This window comes from Odontesthes bonariensis, chromosome 11 (assembly GCF_027942865.1).
Source record: "Odontesthes bonariensis isolate fOdoBon6 chromosome 11, fOdoBon6.hap1, whole genome shotgun sequence".
NCBI lineage: Eukaryota > Metazoa > Chordata > Actinopteri > Atheriniformes > Atherinopsidae > Odontesthes > Odontesthes bonariensis.
This window is the reverse complement of record NC_134516.1, coordinates 25,665,934-25,685,532: the sequence shown is the minus strand read 5'-3', so window position 1 is coordinate 25,685,532 and position 19,599 is coordinate 25,665,934. Positions and strand designations below refer to the sequence as shown.

At 42.5% G+C, this 19,599-nt stretch overlaps 1 protein-coding gene across 1 annotated transcript; it reads left to right on the top strand.

The window, feature by feature from the left end:
• Positions 1 to 3,860: 3,860 nt before the first annotated feature.
• Positions 3,861 to 13,834, top strand: LOC142391222 (uncharacterized; the record flags this gene model as incomplete). Its single annotated transcript, XM_075476999.1, has 3 exons — positions 3,861 to 4,259; positions 11,764 to 12,250; positions 13,818 to 13,834. Coding segments are annotated over 3 exons (903 nt in total), but the record flags the coding sequence as incomplete, so codon positions are not given.
• Between the last annotated feature and the right edge of the window lie 5,765 nt (positions 13,835 to 19,599).

The window sequence follows — 19,599 nt, the reverse complement described above, 5'->3', positions numbered from 1 at the left end:
ATCACTATGGGGTTTCATGGATTTATTTATTCATCATATCTTCAAAGTAATTAAATATAAAATCCATTAGTATATATATATATATATTTATCTATATATATATATATTATATATATGTATTAATTTCTTCTGAGATATATGTATATATATATATATATATATATATATATTTAGTTTATTTTATAGTTTCTGTCTATTGTGTTTTATCTTCTATGTATAATGTATTATTTCTTCATTTTTCAACTTAATCATACACAGAATAACATGTTGATTATGTTGATATTTCTACAGTCAGCTCAACACTACAGATATCTGTACAATGTTTTGTATGCCATGCTTTTTGTACATTTACATAGACCAATACATTTTATTGAAAAAAAAAAAAAAACCTCCTAAACCGGTCACATGGTACGGCCGGTTCGAAAGGCCTCTGACGTAACCATATAGTCATCGACACGCGCCTCGGTACAAGCTTCACAAAATACATCCGAAGTTACTGGACACGCGCTTCAGAGTCAAGACCCTGTTGGAAACATCACTACAGACAAATACGCACATTGAGAAAAGGCCCATTACCCGACACACACTGCGAAGCCTCGGCTCACCTCGGTTCATCTCGGCTCATCTCGGAACATCTGGTAGCATAGCAACAGAAAGCTTCATGCAGGTGAGTCCAGAAAAGAATTAATTTAGCGGTCAGACGTTAGCAGAAATGTCTTCAAAGTGCTCTGTGTCATTGGTTTGATTCCTGCTGCTGGACACGGGCAGTCAGAACATGCAGCAGAGAGTAAAAAGTTCAGATAACCTGGCTGCTATTCACAGTTAGCCCGGCATGCTAAAGCTAATGCTAACCGTTAAAGCGTTAAACCATCCCAGAAACACAACCTCAGCTATAGATTTCAATAAGCCGGCCAGATGGCCAAATAAAATGGAGCTTTATCCTTTTAGCTGTGTGTGAAACATACTTCTGGGCCCTTTTCTTCCTTTTTTCTAACCTTTTGGGGCACTTTTTGACCATCCTGTCACATTTCCCACTAAAGCTGCAGTTTTCTTAACTTCTTTCTGTAGTTTTGCTGAAATCTTTTGTGATTTAAAAAGTTTGATGATCAATGTCAAATGTAGAATGGTTCTTTCCAGACTTATCTGAGCATCATTTGGCTTTTTGATAGAAGTGTGCAGCCAAAACATGTGATTTCACTAGTGCAGCCAGCAGTGGTGTCCAGTTCAAGTGGTGAGAGCAGAGTAGTAGTGATATAAGGGAAGACAAAACTGGTGGTGAGGATGATATAAATGACCGAGAGCCAAGCTGAAGCTGCGGCAGAAGGTAAGCCCACAGCCGGTCTCTCTGGTGAGAAGGACGAGCTCATCCCTCGAAGGGGCTCAATTTCGGCTGTGTGGAGCTACTTCAGATTCAGGGCGAGCGATGTCCAACAAAAGCAGGTGTTGTGCAAAGACTGTGCAATAATAATTGCATTTCAGTTTTATTTTGTTTATTCCTTACATAGTACATTTTTAGCTAGATTTCATTTCGGAATTTTAAATTACATTCTGCACTGAAAATTGTTTTGTTTTTTTGGAAAGAAGTGCAATAAAATTCAGTTGTTTATCGTTGTTCCATAATCGTGATTAATAATCTTGATTTCAATTATGATCCAAATAATCGTGATTATGATTTTTTTCCATAATCGTGCAGCCCTACAATAAATTAAATATAGCATGCCCTGACACAAACTTTCATATCCATTAAGTCTTTTTAATAGTAAAAATGAAAAGTGCAGGGAGCTGCCAGCAGCATTTGTAAAATAAAGCCAAACATAACTTATAAAATAAAATAATAATATACATAATTATCAATAAAAAAATAAATCACTCCCTGCCACGAGAATACTTGAATATATGCTATTTTTATATTAAGAAGTAATAGAAAATGAACTGACTGAGAACTAAAAAGCAAGTGTAGGGAGCTGCTTATAGCATTTTTAAACAGTAAAATAAATATAAACATCCCTGTACAACTTTACAATGAACCATCTGAGTCGCGTCGCGTACGGCTTCATGAAGTTGTTCACCTAACACCATGGTTGTTAGCGAAAGCCTGCTAGCTACTTGGTGGTGGTGTGACAGCCTGTCTGGCTACCCGTAACAAGATGTTACTCCAGATGTTTGAAACGCGGCGAATGGCCAAAACTTAATTCTACTTTCGCCACGGCCGCCTTGAAACCGTTCGCAGCCTTGCGTGTTGATTGGTTGTATTCCGCGTGCCAAACAAATCCGATGCTGTGACGGGCGGGGCAATGCTCATGAACTCAAAGTGGTGAGAGCGAGAGCAGAAGACGCGTTCAGAACCAAACGGCTGCAAAATTTGTTGTGAAAATTATATGAACTTATCGGAGGAAATTCATGGAAAGTATGGCCAATGCCGATATCCCCAAAATGCTAAATATTGGCCCGATATATCGGTGGGGCCGATAATCGGTCGGGCCTTATTTAGGATGATATTGGGACCTTTTCCTCAAACAGGATCGATAGCCGCTTTCGGACTGTAGGAACCTTTGGCAGTTCTAATAACCTTTTAATCCGCGGGGCCGTTTTCTCCCGTGTTCGGACATACAGGAACTCGGGGCTTTCTCCCTTAGTTCCTATAACTATTTAGCTCCTTCTCCGAGGTCGGGTCTTTTCATAGTTCTATAGAACGCATCTGACGGAGGTGTGTGGTGGTCGGTAGCTACGCCCCATGTCATGCTATCACGGCTGAAATGTTTCCTCATAGGAAACGGACACAACTTGCGGGTGTTTAATAAGTTAAACTTACACTGGTCTCATTTGTCTGCGTCGCTCTGCTCTCCTTTCTTCCTTCATGAAATGAAAAAGTATCGTCTCCTGACTCTCTCTCAGCTCGTTTCGACCAACGCGGTGCCGGTGCTGGTGCCGTGCCCAGCACCGGTTCTATGCTTTTCGACCAATACACGACTGGTGCCGGTGCCCAAAAAACCCGGCACCGTCGGCTCCGCGAAGTTGCTGGGCACCAGCACCAGCACCAGCACCGGCACGGCCCTGGTCGAAAAGCAGTATCTGTGAGCTCTTCCAGCCTCGATATTAGACGCCTGATGTGATTGTCCATGATTAATATTACCATCATGCAGACCATGAACACGGTGGCCTCCTAGCTCTCCATATTAGCTTCTTTGTTGTGTTTTTCTTCTCTCCTTATTTTTACCAGGTTTTGTTTTGTTTTGTTGTTGAATGTGGCGCTAAACGACTAACGGCTAACACGTCACGCAGACGGCTGCGCGCGGCACATCAGTCCCGACTCATGTGCGAATGCAGACTGAAACAGCTCCGCTGGGGAAGGACGCAGTTATTATCAGAACGAAATTCGAGTAGGACAGTTCTGATAATAACTGTGTTCTTAGAACGGCTCTGTCCGAAAGCGGCTATTGTCTTAATGTAGTAAAATGATTTAAGTTGATGGTGTTCCACTGACTCAGATGAGATTTATGGACTATTGCACACAGTGGGTGTCGCTCTACAGAGTTATTAAATTTTTTTTCTGAATTTGATCAAAAAGCTACAAATATTTTGAACTGTCACCTTAGTGGGTCTTTAAAGAAGCATTTTAAAGTTCACAGGGATTTAAATAAAAAGCACAGTAATGAGTTTAATGGAATGTGACTGAATGGTTAAAAACTGTGCAGACCAGAATGGAGCAGCTGAAGCAGGAGCAGAACCAGGAGCAGAACCAGGAGCAGAACCAGGAGCAGAACCAGGAGCTGAAGCAGGAGCAGAACGAGGAGCAGAACGAGGAGCAGAACGAGGAGCAGAACGAGGAGCAGAACGAGGAGCAGAACGAGAAGCTGAAGCAGGAGCAGAACGAGGAGCAGAACGAGGAGCAGAACGAGGAGCAGAACGAGGAGCAGAACCAGAAGCTGAAGCAGGAGCAGAACGAGGAGCAGAACGAGGAGCAGAACGAGGAGCTGAAGCAGGAGCTGAAGCAGGAGCAGAACCTGGAGCAGAACCTGGAGCAGAACCTGGAGCAGAACCTGGAGCAGAAGCAGGAGCAGAACGAGGAGCAGAACGAGGAGCAGAACGAGGAGCAGAACGAGGAGCTGAAGCAGGAGCTGAAGCAGGAGCAGAACCTGGAGCAGAACCTGGAGCAGAACCTGGAGCAGAACGAGGAGCAGAACGAGGAGCAGAACGAGGAGCAGAACCCTTCCACCAGGAACAGAGCCGGCTCATCCTCTGGATCCACAGGGCCACAGGTCAGTGTGGAGGAGGTTTTTATTTTATTTCTTATTTATTTGGTTAGGACTCTGCACATTAATCAACATATCAGCAAAGCATCCATGTAAATATGCCGGAGTTAGCACAGTTGCTAAATTTCATCCGTTGTCCTCAGGCAGGTATCATAAAAACACACAGACAATACACCATGACAAAAAACTAAAGAACAAACAAAGATTCACATCAAAGTTAAAGGGACAGTTCACCTCTTTTGACATGAAGCTGTATAACATCCCATATAAGCAACATCATTTATGAACATCTTCTTAGCCCCTGCTGCGTCCTGTGAGCAGAGTTCCAGCCTCGTTTTGGTGTTGATGAAAGTAGTCCGGCTAGTTTGCTAGGGTCCCGAAAATAAAGCGTTTTGCTTCCCAAAACAATATGCGTTCCAAAGAGTAATATATTTGCATCACAAAACCCTCCCTCCAGAAAAAGTCAGAGCTCACATCGCTTGGCCCTATTTTCTCTCCCTTCGTATCACTGCCTGCTGTGTAAACTGTGCAGACCGAAGTGCAGACCGAGCACTCCCCTGCTTCCGAGCAGCAAACACCGTAACAGCTGCAGCTATCGCTAGGTGGCTGTTAGCATTGATATGAAGGGAGGCAAAAATAGTGGACGTCATTGAGGGATACTCCTTCATACTCAGCTGCCTTCCCTCTAATATTTCATGTCTGGGCAAACACACCAGTTCCCTGAGCACACTGAGGACCACTGTGAGCAGCATCAGATGTGCACGCTGTGGCCACACACCTGCATCACACCTGTTCAAAACCCTGGATCATAGCCAGTTACATGGCTTATTAAAAGAATCAAATCACAGCAGCATTTTCCATTAGTTTACTTTTAATAAAAGCGATTTGGCCCACTTAAAATGAAAAAGACAAAAATCTTGTTGTTCATGAGATGTGTAGTATGTTATATGTGAGAGTCATGCTTGCAGCCTTGTTTTGCAGAGTAGACCTTTCTCACTCGAAAAAGAAAAAATCTGACCCAGTTTCACCGCTTGTTCTTCTGTTTGCACTCAGACAGCCATTCCATCCTAAAAGAACCGCATTTCTTTTTTACTTTGGCTCGGTGAGTGGATGTGTCGCTGGCGCTGCCCGTTCGTTTCGCCATGATAAGGGGTTGCGTCTCACTGTTAGCTAGCTAACCTGCACGGTGCGTATGGGCAGGGCACATATGCAAGCACCATCAATGCTCTGATTGGCTGCATAGCGTAAGTAAGCCGTCTCATTGGCAGAATTAATACGTTTATGGTGAATTTTATTTTATGCGCTGCATAGATTTTCTTGTGCGCTGAGACTGCGAGCAGCTCAGAGGGAACGTTGCTTAGCTGCACAATAAAAGACGACACGTACCTTTCCAGGCTTGCGGGGATGAGTCACTGGGTGATGTGGGAGGTACCAGATCTTGCTATCGCTGCGGTCAAGTGACGAAGCTGAGACCTCTTCTGCATAACCTTTGTCGATGGTCGACTTCATCGCCTCCACATACTGTACGTTCTTTCTTAGTCTGCGTTCCAGTAATCGTAGTCTGTGTTGCTAAGTTGATGTTGTTTGGTAATGTCACTGTTTCCTTTTGAAAGGTATGTCTACGCTATAGTGTGAGCCTTCTTTGGAGAATGACTTTTTCCACAGTTTAATGACTTTGTGGTCATTGATTGATAGATTGTTCTTGTGTGTGGGGTCATCAAGTTTCCAAAACCTTTCCACCTGAGTTTGCAGGCTATGATCGGACTTGAGGAAGTAGGCGCTGGCCTTCCTTCTTTCCTTGTAATCAATTGGTCCGTTTATGGCCCAGCCAAGCACCGTTCTGGTAGCATATGGGTCATTATCTCCTCCTACAGGATATTCTTCAGCTCTCAGAAGACATGGTGGATCTTGTCCAATAACAAGGTGCACATCTTTGGAGTTGACCCTGGGAATAGGGATGTCCGCTAAGTGATCCCATCTGGCCGTCTCATCAGGTGTAGCTAGACGGATAAAGGCTGAGTTATACTTCTTTTAACTGCCCTTGCGCGTGTGTTAATGGCTCGAGACGTTTATACTTAATTTTGCTTTGTCGGCGGTTGCGTGTGCTGCGTGGCGATTCACCACCAGGACAGTAGGTGGAGTAGCGGGTTTTTTCAATGACAAGCCTACTATGATGAAAGGAAATTCCCCGCCAGGACCTCTCACCTGGATTCATGCTTCTTCTTCTTCTTGTAAATAGCCGGTATTTTGTCAGATTTTCAACACCTTGGGGGTCTAAACGACAACTTTCTCGCCTGAAAATGTTTCAAATGTTGCTAAAGTTATATATTTACAGAGTTTATAGCTTAAGGGAAATCAGCTTTTCAGGCCGGCTGATTTCGGCTCGGACAGGAGTGAAGTGCACTGTGTGTAAACGCTCTGCATACTGTCAGATCGATGAGTATGCCGTTTTCAAGTAGTAGGCTTGCGTCTCTTCTTGCGTGAAGTTTAGAAAATTGAGGTGACACACGCAACCGCGCAAGGGCTTGCGTTTCTTCTTGCGTCTTGCGTTACCGACTATAAACCAGGCTTAAGTCCTATGTTTAACTTATTTAGTGTTCTCGCACCATTAAGCGTGTACATGCTGCCATCGTGCAGTGAATCTATCTCAAGGTCCACACTTCCAGTAAATATTCCTTCTCGACTGCCTCCTACTGTATCAAGGTCTAACCTTAACCTTGAGTTTCTTGGTGAGTTCTTCCGACACTAAACTGGTGTTGGCTCCTGGATCGAGTAATGCGTACGTGACAGAACTGATGCTGCCAGCCTTGCTTCTAACCACAACAGGAACAATAGGTAAGCAAACCTTACCATTTCCAGCTCCAGCAAATCCACAAGTGGCATTAGGTGATCTGGTAGGTTGTGTTTGTTGGGGAGTTTTACTGTCAACAGTGGCGTCCTGACTTGCTGTAGTATTCTGTTTGCTCGTGTGGTTAGGATGCAATCATTTGTTATGTTTCTGTCCGCAGCCAGGCACATTACGTACCCAATAGCGTGTGCAGACCTCAGTGTTGTGCCCCATCATGAAACAGTTTTGGCACAGGTTTTTCTCCTGAACGAACACGAGGCGATCTGGCTCAGTTAATGAGCGGAAAGCTGGACACTGGTTCAAGAAGTGGCGCTCTGAGCACTTCAGAACACTTTAGATTAGCTGGTTGCTTGGTACGTGTAGACTTGTTCTCCTGAACAGCAGTGCCTTAACACTTGTGGGGTAGTTTTGAAAAGGTTTTTTGAACCCCTTTGTAGTCAATGTAAAATTGTTTGGTTTCTCCTGTTTCTTATAGCTAACTAACCCACCAAAGACTGGATCAGACCTCTTTTCAGCCTCTGTCTCTACGAAGCTGACAAAGTCGTCAAGTTTCAGAAGATGTTCTTCTTTTGTAATTTCATAGTTCTTATTTAACCATTTGGCCCTGAGATCTGATGGTAGCTTGCCAATGATCTCAACCAATGTGCGGCGACCACTGAGTTCTTCCTCACACTTCATGGCAGCAAGCATATCCTCACAGCCTCTCAGTTGGTCTGCGAAGTCTCTGAGTTGCACATTGTCTCTTATCTCCTTAAAGTTCAAAACCTTTCCTACCCAAGCTTGTGAGATGGAATGAGGATTTCTGAATCTTGTTCTTAGTTGCTCAAGTGCCTCCTTGCTACCCGCACTAGGATTGGGGTTGTATAAGCAGTGACTTATGGCCTCTCGAGCCTTTCCTTCGGTGTACTGGTGTAGACGAGTTAACCATTGTGGTGAAAAGCCCCATGAACTTCCAATACTGGAGGGGGTCTCCATCAAACTTGACCATATCCCTTGGTGGGACCCTAAGAGAGTCTACTTGGACTTGATACTGCTGCCTTGAAAACTCTAGCAATTGTGATATTGAATCCCTAGATATTGGTGAAAGTGACGGTTTTGTCATTGCAGGGATCCTGCCAGCTCTCGATGTAGAATAGAAATGTGCAGTCAGGGCTTGCTTCTTTTCTTCATTGTGTAGCATCTGTGCATCTAGCTCGGCCTTGTGATGCATTTGCATGAGTTCCATTTCAAACTACTCTTTGTTGCGTTGAAGCAGCACTTCAAAGTTTTCCTGTTCCCTCTTTCGCAGAGCTTGTAGCATCTCTAGCTCTCCTGACACAGAATTTTCATCATTTGTGTCGGCTTAAGGTTCATTGACTAAATCATTTTGGTTTGTGACATGCAGCCAGGCTAGAGCCTCATTATGCACATCATGAACGCTCATCAAGATAAGCTTCTCATAGGCATCAAACTCTTCTTTCTCAATGTCATCAGTGAGTCTATCATGATAACATCTGTGTGCTTCTTGAAGTTGTGTGAGGGCTAGGTCGAGGCTTTCCAATGCTGCTTACAACTCTTCAGGTTTGTTTTCTCGGATTTGTACATTCACAGCCATTATCATCTTGGTTACAGCTGCTTTAGCTTGTCCTCGCCTCCTTTTCAGTGTTGTAATAATAAAATCCCTCACCTTCAAGTACTGGAAGAAAGGATACCGTGGCAGATCATATTTTTCTTTGAGTTGTGTGAAACTGGCGAAGACGCCATGCCCTTGGCATGCCAAATTTTAAAGACTGAGGAGAATAAGAAGGTAAGTGTGTCATATTAAAGTGATCACCTTTATTGTCATTATAATTTACATTACAATGAAATTTGGTTGCAACTCCAAAGGTGCTTATAAAACAATCAGAAATGAAAACAAAGCTATGTTAAAAATAAATTTAAATATATTTAAATAAAATGAAGGCACAGTATGAAATATAAAATAATATATGGTAGTGAATGGAACAGAGTTATTTAAACTAATAAAATATTGCACATTTTTCCGGATTTACACATATTGTATGGTATATATTGCCCATGACGTGTATTGCTAGCTATGACAGATGTCAGGATTGTTCCAGAGTGTACGTCATAGGTCACGTGACGGACTAATAGGAAGCTCGCCAGCAGATCGCAAAAATCGCACTTTTAAAAGGCCGTACAAACTCAATTTCTCTATCATAATGATTAAAACCAGCTTCAAGTGACTATTTTGTATGTGTACTTTCTATGTGTTTATGTATATTACAGTATTTTCCACGTGTCATGAGGTCTTTAAGGGAAGTTTGAAATTACCCACAGTATAATGGGAAAATGCATTGAAAGCACTTAACGAGCCAAAAACTGCCCTATTTTGGAGGCCTCACAACTCAGCCATACAACATCACAGAGACCTCATTCAAAGTTTATGTGACAGTAGACTCAACTTTATATTTTACGATACAACAATACAATGACTCAATTTTACTATTTGTTTTTAGTTTGGTTTAATATTATTAATTTTGTTCCATATTAGCTTTTAATCACCATTTGCCCCATTTATGGCCTCAATATAGAATCTGCTTTCACCTTACGGGTCATCCTTAAGACTTTATCTCTATTTTTCATTCATTTTATAATTTCATTGTTCAACCAGGGCAGATTATTTCTATGTTGCTTGGATTAAATTTTTTTTTGTGAATTGTTATAATATCATTGACTTTTTAAATAAAGTATCTGAGCTAGAGATCAATGTCGTTATTTTCCAGAATATTAGACCTTCTAGATTTTGGATTTCCTCATTGAGGAATTGTTGCTGGCTTTTGGGTATGAAGTAGAACTGGTGACCTCTGGTTAGGGGTGGGTATTGGCAAATAAGTCACGATTCGATTCGAATCACAATTCACATGCCACGATGCGATTCCATCACGATGCATCACGATACTTGAATTATTACGATACATTCCGATATTTTCACTGAACATACTTAAAGGCAGGGTAGGGGATCTTTTTCTGCAACATTTGTTTACATATTGCTTGAAATACTCTTCACACCCCCATTGCAACCAATTAATTAAAAGTTTTGACACAAATATGAAATGTTTTAGTGGCCTCTTGAACGTACAATCTAGGAAAAACAGTATCCAATCATTGTGAACGGACCGTACACAATGATTGGATTCTGATGCTGTCTATCAAACTGCATCTGCTCCTCCCTCCCCCTCCTTCCCCCTGTGCGCTTACCCTGCTCCGTGAACGAATTACGCGTCCAGAAGCTTGGCAGGAAGCTAAACTAGAGCCAGCTTGGCTAGCACCTAGCATTATTAAAGTATAGTTAGCATAAACTAAATACTAAATACGTCAACGATCGATGCTTGCTGTCAGAACAGCGCTCGTGCACCTTCGTGCACGTTCATCTACTCTAGAGGCGTGCCTTTGGGGGGAAAGTGAAGAAAAGGGTTGGGACTTTTTACCTGTGTATTTTCAAAATGCAGCTTCGCTGGACTCAAAATCCAGGATCTCCTACCCTACCTTTTTCAAAAAAAAAAAAAAAACAGCCATTACCAGTGGCTGACTGGCTGTGTATGATCAGGATAGTGTCTTCAATTGATACATAACTCAAAGCAAATCAATTCATAACTGTATTTATTGAAACAACTTTTGGAGGTATTACCATTAAAACAAATATTACTGGATACAAATATTACTATTACTGGACAAATTCATCACAAAAAGTGCATAGGATTTATAAAACTTAAAACTTAAAATAACAAAATAGGGTTGATCAGTACAGACAAAAAAAGTGCATAGGCTTTATAAAACTATAAATATATATGTATATATGTAGATATATATATATATATATATTGCAAACATCCCTTGCAGCGAAATGTATCAATTACATGTGTCCTATCATTAAAGGCATAAAAAATAAAAATAATATATTTTTTTTATTTATTTTTTTTAAATAATCGATACTTGGCGTCCAGAATCGATGCAGTAGATCGCGAAAATTAGAATCGCGATGCATCGTCATGACGATTATTTTGCACACCCCAACCTCTGGTGGATGCCATTAAATGCTTCATCTTAATTTTCCATGAGCACAAGATAAAATTATGATTCGACAGGCCTGATAATAGATTAAAAGTCTTAGAGATTCTTTCAGGATTATTAGTAAATATTAGATTAATTGTTGTATTTGACGTATAAGTTATTCTTGTCGCTCCTTTTATAATTTATCTCAAATTGTACTCACCCATCAGCTGTTTAATATTTTTCCTGAATCAGAGAGTAGGATGATTTCCTTTTTCGAGTTGCAGTGATTTAAGATTGTCTGAAGATGATCATAAAACACAAAACACATAGCTCAAGTTCCTATTCAGAGTTTCATCATGACAAAAAGAATTAGTAAAAGACCAAAAATCCAGAGTTTACTGCTTAAAAAGCTGAACGTGTGCAGAACACATCAGAGCACAGTGCTGATAGCTGAGGGCACTTATAAACGCACCCTCAGCTTTCACGTTTGATCTGAGATATTGAGACCTGTGTGGCTCGGTCTGTCCAGGTCCAGTTAGAATATGTTGGTTAGCGTAGGTTAGCTTAGAGAAATCTTTTGTGTGAACTTCAAAAGGATCTAAGTCTTCTTCCTCTCTGTCATTGCAGAAACGTAGAGCCCAAGAGGGATCCAGATGGCACTGCTGTAAGGACTGTGGGAAAGTTATCAAACGATCAAATCTGAGGTATCATCAGAGAATTCACACAGGAGAGAAGCCATACAGCTGTGACCAGTGTGGGGCAGCTTTCACTGTATTATCTCATCTAAAGACACACCAAGGTATTCACTCAGGAGAGAAGCCATACAGCTGTGGTCAGTGTGGGGCAGCTTTCACTCAATTCTCTAATCTAAAGAAACACCAACGTATTCACTCAGGAGAGAAACCTTTCAGCTGTGGCCAGTGTGGGGCAGCTTTCACTCAATTAGATAGTCTAAAGAGACACCAACGTATTCACTCAGGAGAGAAACCTTTCATCTGTGGTCAGTGTGGGGCAGCTTTCACTAGATTAAGTCATCTAAAGACACACCAACGTATTCACACAGGAGAGAAACCTTTCAGCTGTGGCCAGTGTGGGGCAGCTTTCACTGCATTAGGTAGTCTAAAGACACACCAACGTATTCACTCAGGAGAGAAACCTTTCAGCTGTGGTCAGTGTGAGGCAGCTTTCACTAGATTATCTTATCTAAAGACACACCAACGTATTCACACAGGAGAGAAACCTTTCATCTGTGGTCAATGTGGGGCAGCTTTCACTCAATTATCTAATCTAAAGACACACCAACGTATTCACACAGGAGAGAAACCTTTCATCTGTGGTCAGTGTGGGGCAGCTGTCACTCGATTATCTCATCTAAAGACACACCAACATATTCATACAGGAGAGAAGCCTTTCAGCTGTGGTCAGTGTGGGGCAACTTTCACTGAATTAGGTAGTCTAAAGAGACACCAACGTAGTCACACTGCAGAGAAATGATTGGCATAAATCAACAACAATTTTTACGGCAGATAAGCAAACATTCACCTGGGAGCAGCAACAGGAACTACCAATCAGAAGCCTTGCCTTTGTTCAGATTAAAAATCTTCTTTGTGGATTACCACCTTCTCTTGTCAGGACTTTAGTTCTGAATGTTCTGTGGGGAGCACATGTTTGAAGAACCATTGAAAGTGCTTTATAATTTGTTGGGATTGCTTTAAAGTTAAGATCCACAAAGTAGCTTTGCACCAGCAAACCGGTATTTCTGTAAACATCTGAAGAAGCAATATATCATTTCAGTTTGATGTGAAGTCGAGCTTTACACTCGTCTGTATTTCATTGTTCTGCATTTCATTAAAGGTCAATGTTAACTTTTCTCATGCTTCTCATGTTCTTGCTACACAGATATTTTTGAAGAAAATGTGTGTTTGGTTACGAGGGAAAGTTGACCCTTATCATCTTCCCCAAAGACCCAGAAATCTTTAACGCAGTCTGAAAAAGGTTTGGAGTTGTTCCCTGTACTTCCCAGACAGCTGTATGATGCTCATGGCTGAAGCTGAAAGTTAAGGCTGTTCCAACACTAAAAGGGCACGAGGCTCAACTTCAAGCTGTGAAACTCTTTCAAATGTCTGTTGTGTTGGAAACAGATGTGTGAACGCATTTTAGTCCAAACGAGGGAAAAGGCAGCTAAGTAGGCTAACGGTACTTTGAATTAAACCGTTTAACACGAGAAAACTGAACTGATCTGTTTGTTGCTTCTACAACTGCTCAGTTACTCTCACAATCAGGTACTGAGCAGATTTACCAAACAGACATTCTGCTGTAATCTCAGATACTCTGTCGCGCTGCTCACGTTGTTTTAGTCCACAACTCTTCTTCTTCTTCTTCTTCTTCTTCTGCCCCGACGGCTGCACAACTTACCCAGAACACCCGGTGGCAGTGTGCACACGACACCCTTATACTTTATTGGATTGTATCTACAAACTGAAACGCTGATCATTTAAACCTGCTTCAGGCTGTTTTTGTTCCCTTTAGTTTTAAGCTGACTGTGTTTGGCGTACCCTGAGCATTTCAGTGGAAAATGTTCAGCACAGACTTGGAGTTGTATTGTGCTCTTGTGGTAACTACGTCCCCACAGCTATGATGTCCTTAAGAGTTTCTTAGAAAGCGCTTTCTGTCGCTCACAGTGGGAGGACCTCACTGACAAATCCCACTTTGGCCTAAAGATGTGATCAGCGGTGACTTTTGTGTGTTAGCGACTGGCGCTACGGTCCTGGCTGAACAGGAAGTAGCCACCAGAAATGCAAGACAGTCGCTGTAGCGACTGAATGTTACGCAGGACTGTCTTCCTGTATGCAGATGGTCATCAGTGAAGTCACCTCCCCCGAATGAACCCCGTCATGTTGTGTATATGTGGCGAAACATGGCGAGCCAGCCGGGGGGGCTGTTAGCGGGACAGAGACAGTCCCTCAGTCAGAGACCAACCTCAGAAGTTAAACCCAGTTTGTAACTGAGCTGACTCACAGTGGAAGTCACACGTTAGATCTGGTTCTCAGGGACTGTTTCCTGTTGAGATCCAGCCGTGTCTGATCAATGCTGCAGTTTCTTGTTTTGCAATATTCTCTCCTCTTAGTCAGACTACACCTGAAACTAATCAAAAGCAGGAAGTAGCATGAAGAATTGTCACATCAGCTAATTCAAAGAAGTAATAACAAGTGCTTCAAAAAGGCAAATGAATGAAGGGACGTAAAAATGAGGAAAATCCCCTCAGTCCCCAGAAGTCTTTCTAGGGTTCCTGCTCCCAAAGCACACTGAGCGCTGCTTCTGTGCTTCAGTGTTTTTCAGTAGTTTGTGTTCACTTTTTCCACCTCCGTAATGATCTGTAAAAGGTTGTTGAAGAACACAGTGCTGGATCCAAACAATAGTGTAATGTTCCAATCTGACCTCCTGGTGGCAGTGTCGTCTCACTGGGGATTTCTCATTGATTCTTTTAAAGGATAAGACCGGTTTTTTGACATTGGGCCCTTGATTTCACATTATAACATGATGTTCTACTCACCCCTGCTTGTTGTTGGTCATTTGGAGCTGTTCCGAAGATATTCGAGAGGCGTCTGGCTGCTCTCTTGAGATATTCGGCCATGAAACGGTTTCCTATGGGCAAGCTTATACAGGCACAAACTATGCTGTTTATAATTTATTAATTACTCTACACTAGCACTGATAACGTGGAGGTGCGTCGCTTACTTAAAAAAATCCGGGTTACTAATTTTGAATTTTAGCCGAATGAATAAATAGACAGCAGGTCTGTGGGCTGTCTGTGGTAGTAGCACGACGATGACGTCAGTAACACCCACTTTACAACAAAAAAAATCAAAATTACAATAACCCGGATTTTTTTAAGTAAGCGACGCACCTCCACGTTATCAGTGCTAGTGTACAGTAATTAATAAATTATAAACAGCATAGTTTGTGGCCGTATAAGCTTGCCCATAGGAAACCGTTTCATGGCCGAATATCTCAAGAGAGCAGCCAGACGGCTCGCGAATATCTTCGGAACAGCTCCAAATGTTCAACAACAAGCAGGGGTGAGTAGAACATCATGTTATAATGTGAAATCAAGGGCCCAATGTCAAAAAACCGATCTTATCCTTTAAAAGCAGGAATCAACGTCAGATATTCATGATCTGAAGGGGATGAACTCCTGTGCTTCTGCAGAATACCTGAGGTTCCTCCAGTGCACCATATATATTTATATTTACACTAACTTATAGATTTAATCTGCTGTAACTCCTGGTAAAATGGAGGTTTTCCTCTTTCTTTAACTGCAGAATTCCACCGTAATATAACTCTAGTTAAAAAAATAAAATAATAAACTCATATGTCAGCTTTAGTTATTTATAAATGTAGATTGATGATACATATTGGATGGAAGCTTTTGGCTCCGGATGAAATGTCTTGGGTTCAGGTGGAACCGAACCAGGTCAGCACCATTATTCCAGAATTCTTTGCATCTTCTTCAGATTTTCTCTGTGAAAACAGAGACTTCTGACACATGTTTCTGAGCTGGTGTGGATGCTGCTGGAAGGACCTCTGCTGGTCACTCTGGTAGTTTTTCACATCTGTCATGATGTGTAACCGTAGCAACGGGAAAGTTGTTCACCTGTTGGTGCAGCTAACTGAGCTTCACAAAAGCCCAAGAAATGGCTGGAAAAATACCCCAAATCTGGATGAGCTGAAGAGGAGATGTCTCGGATGTAGAGCAGGAACAAACTGGAGGAAAAGGAGGATGAAGTTTAAAGCATTTCATCCCTCGATCATCAGGGGAAATGTGAGGTCACTGGTGGATAAGACAACTACACGGATCAACTACACACTGAAAGGTTGAATCGTAAACTTTCTCTTTTCATTTTCTTTTCATAGGGACTGAGTTCAAGCCTTTTCCAGGTTCCACTCAATTTTTCTCAGTCTTCAAAGTTTGAAACCAACAAATCTGAGACTTTATTGGGATACAGAGCATGAGACAGAACACCAAGCAGCTGAACAAGCCAGAGACAGTTGATGAGCAAAGCTGCTTCACAGGAAACATGTTGGAAGACTAAAAGATAGTGTCTGTGGTCATCAGTCTCAGGTAAAAAGTGCCAAGAAAGCAGCACAAAGCAGCAGAGGCATCGCTCAGAGGGTCAATAAACTGCTTTGGGACTCGGAGATCATATGTTCAAGTCCTGTGAGAGCTGCTCAAAGAGTTTAAATGTCTCCAGGTTTTAGAGGCCAAAGCAAAGAGTGAAAAGCTTTAAGGTGGAAAGTTTCATTCTCTGATTTAATGGCTCAAACTGGTACTGAGCAGCTTTTAGTTTGTCAGAATGAGGGATGAAAGCTCCTAAAGAAATAAAGTCTGCAGTTCAGCATCCCAACAGAAGAATGGAAGCAGCTCAGAAAGGAGGCTGAAGCTGTGATTGGGCGCTTCAGGCAGATGCAGAGCAGCTTCTGGAAGCAGAGGGAGGGGCTTCAGCTCCTGTGGATGCTGATGGCCGTTAGGAAAGGAAGGGCAGGTTGTTCAGCTCAGAGCAGGCTGGGATTTATCAAGCCAAAATGAAAAGAGAAACTTTAGGATTCAGCCCTTCAGTGTGGAGTTGAACAGCTCAGGCTGTCGGCTGAAAGCTCTGAGCCTCTGAGAACGTGGAAACTACGAGCAGACCACTTTTAAAGTTCAACAACGCTGCTCACAAGGAGCAGCTCAGGATGATGGGACGCTGCCTGGGGTTGGACTCCTCATGGGTTCAGTTCCCTCAGATGCTCTGAGTCACAGCTGTCTTTCAGCTCGCAGCCCGAGCCGTGCGTCCAGATGCTCAGTTAAAGGCAGATGATTTATCTGATCTGATTACTTACAACATCTTCATTCAGCTTTGGACATATTTGTGGAATGAATGGTTTATGGCTTGTATCTTTAAAAACTTTGCCCCCTGGTGTATGAAGAGAAGAAGAAAGCACAGGGACCCACACAGGAAGAGGGCGGGCTTTATTTGGGGCTTCAACAACAAGCTCAAACTGGCCAAATGAGTGAGAGACACAACGATGGAAACAAGTGTTCAGCAGCTGCTCTGTAAGTAGAGAAGCTGTGTTTTTCTGCTTTAGCTGAAATCCTTTAACCGTTCCTGCTCTGTGGAGAACTTCTGATAGTGGAGGGGACATTAACACAGCTCAGGCTGAGGTCAGATGGAAAACACATGATGAGCTGCTTCAGGAGGAACTTTACACAAGTCAGAGCGTACAGAAACTAAGTGAAAAGAATGCAAAATAAATGCTCAGTTTGATCCAAACTCCTGCAGCTGAGCGTGTAAAGAATGAAGGGGGGGGGGGGGGGCAGCAGGGCTTTACCACTGCTCGCCCCACCTTGTTTCAGCTCAGGTGTTTTCTGCTAAAGTCGACAACAGAAAATGTTTGAGGAAATCTAAGAGACAGTGGTGTCAGAGAGAGATGGGCTTTAGGCCACGCCCACACAGAACCTTATCAGAAAGTAGAAATGGACTGTTCCTGTACAGCACTTTTATGATCTTAATGACCACTCAGAGCTTCAACACTACCTGCCACATTCAGCCACACTCACACAGCACGTCTTAGTCTGTAACTACAGGCTTTCTACTCAGTCACACACATTCATACACCCATGGATGCGTCGCTAGGCAACGTGGGGTTCAGCGTCTTCCACATGTGGCCGGGGAAGCCGGAGTGAAACCACCAACCTCCCCATTGGTGCCTGCTCTTGCTCTTGAGCTCCAGCTGCTCTTTCTCTGCATATCAGAGAATAGGCAAGGCAATTTTATTTATAGAGCACAATTCATACACAGGGCAATTCAAAGTGCTTCACAGCTACATACAATCACAAGAAGGCAATAAAATCATTAAAAAAAAATAAAATAAAGAAATAATAAAACAAACAAACAAAAAAAAACATTAAAATAATCATTAATTAATTCAAAAGTGAAGAGTGCAGATAAAATACTTTCAGGTGTCATATGCACAGCTAAATAGAACTGTTTTCAGCCTGGATTTAAACATTGTCAGAGTTGAGGCCTGTCTCACATCTTCCAGATTTTAGGGGCATAAAACTGAAACGCAGCCTCACCTTGTTTAGTCCTGACTCTGGGCACCAGCAGGAAACCCCTCCCTGGGGCAGGAGACCCCTCCCTGAGGTTCTCAGAGCCCGAGTTGGTTCATATGGCTCTAACATGTCAGAGATGTACTTTGGCGCTTGACCATGAAGAGACTTGTACACAAGCAGAGCTGTTTTAAAGCTGCCGTCGGCAACTTTTTTTAGTCATATTAGCTTGAACTGTCATGGGATTCTGGAAGTAGAATATTAAATAGGCTGTTTAGGAAAAATCCCAAATTCTGTAGCTCCCTCTGAAGCCTGTAATCATGCCTGCAAAAATCGAACGCTCCCGGCTGTTTTTAACCAATCACGTTAGGTTTATTATTGATCTATTATCTGAGCAGAACAGTCACCAACCACGTCTTTCATGCTGAGCGTGAGTCTGCCCCCAGCTTGTGTGCGCGTACACTGGTGTGAACTCACGTGCACAACCTCGTCCACAGAGGGGGAGGGACCTGAAAGTTGTATCAGTTCGAATTTTCCGACTTTAGACTCGGAATTTTGAAAACCTGCCAACGGCAGCCTTAAAGTCTATTCTCTGAGCGACAGGAAGCCAGTGCAGAGACCTGAGCGTATCTTAAGTTCACGTGCACTAGGATAGTAGATTTGCATACTCCACGCCCCAAATGATATCATATAAGGCTGTGCTTCCTCGCTCCTGTGCCAGGAAGTGTTGAGTGTTGAGTCATGAGAAAGGCATCAAGGCGCAAAAAGAACAACTTTAGGAGCTCTGAGACTGAAGTTCTGCTTTCAGAGATCCAGAAAGGAAAATTTGTCATTTTTAGCAGTGTCAGCAGTGGAATTACGGGACCTGCTAAAGCGAAGAAATGGGAAGCAATTACGAGTGCTGTTAATACCATGTCACCGAAATAAAAAATAAATGGTTTGATATGAAAATGGCTTAAAAAAACGTCTCGGCCTGGGCAGGCGATCGATGACTGCAACTAAAGCCGTGCAATCAGCTGTTGCCTCATCATGATGGCACTTTGATGGGGTGGTCCATGAGGGGGGTCTTCTGGCCTGACGCACTAAGGCATCCAAAAGTAGCAAGTCAGCCGCTGGTTACGCTTCCCGTTATATACAGATTCAAATGAACCTTTAATTAGTGCACAATTTAAGTTAAACAGAATAATGTCAGCATCACTATGGGGTATAATGTATATTTATTTATGTTTTCTTCAAAGTGATTAAATATACAATCCATTAGTCAAGCAAACTTGATTTGAATAACAGCGGACTATTTTACGAAACTCCTACGACAGCTCTGGATCACTCGTAAATTCTGTTCGTACCTGAAAGAAAACGTAAAATACGAAAAG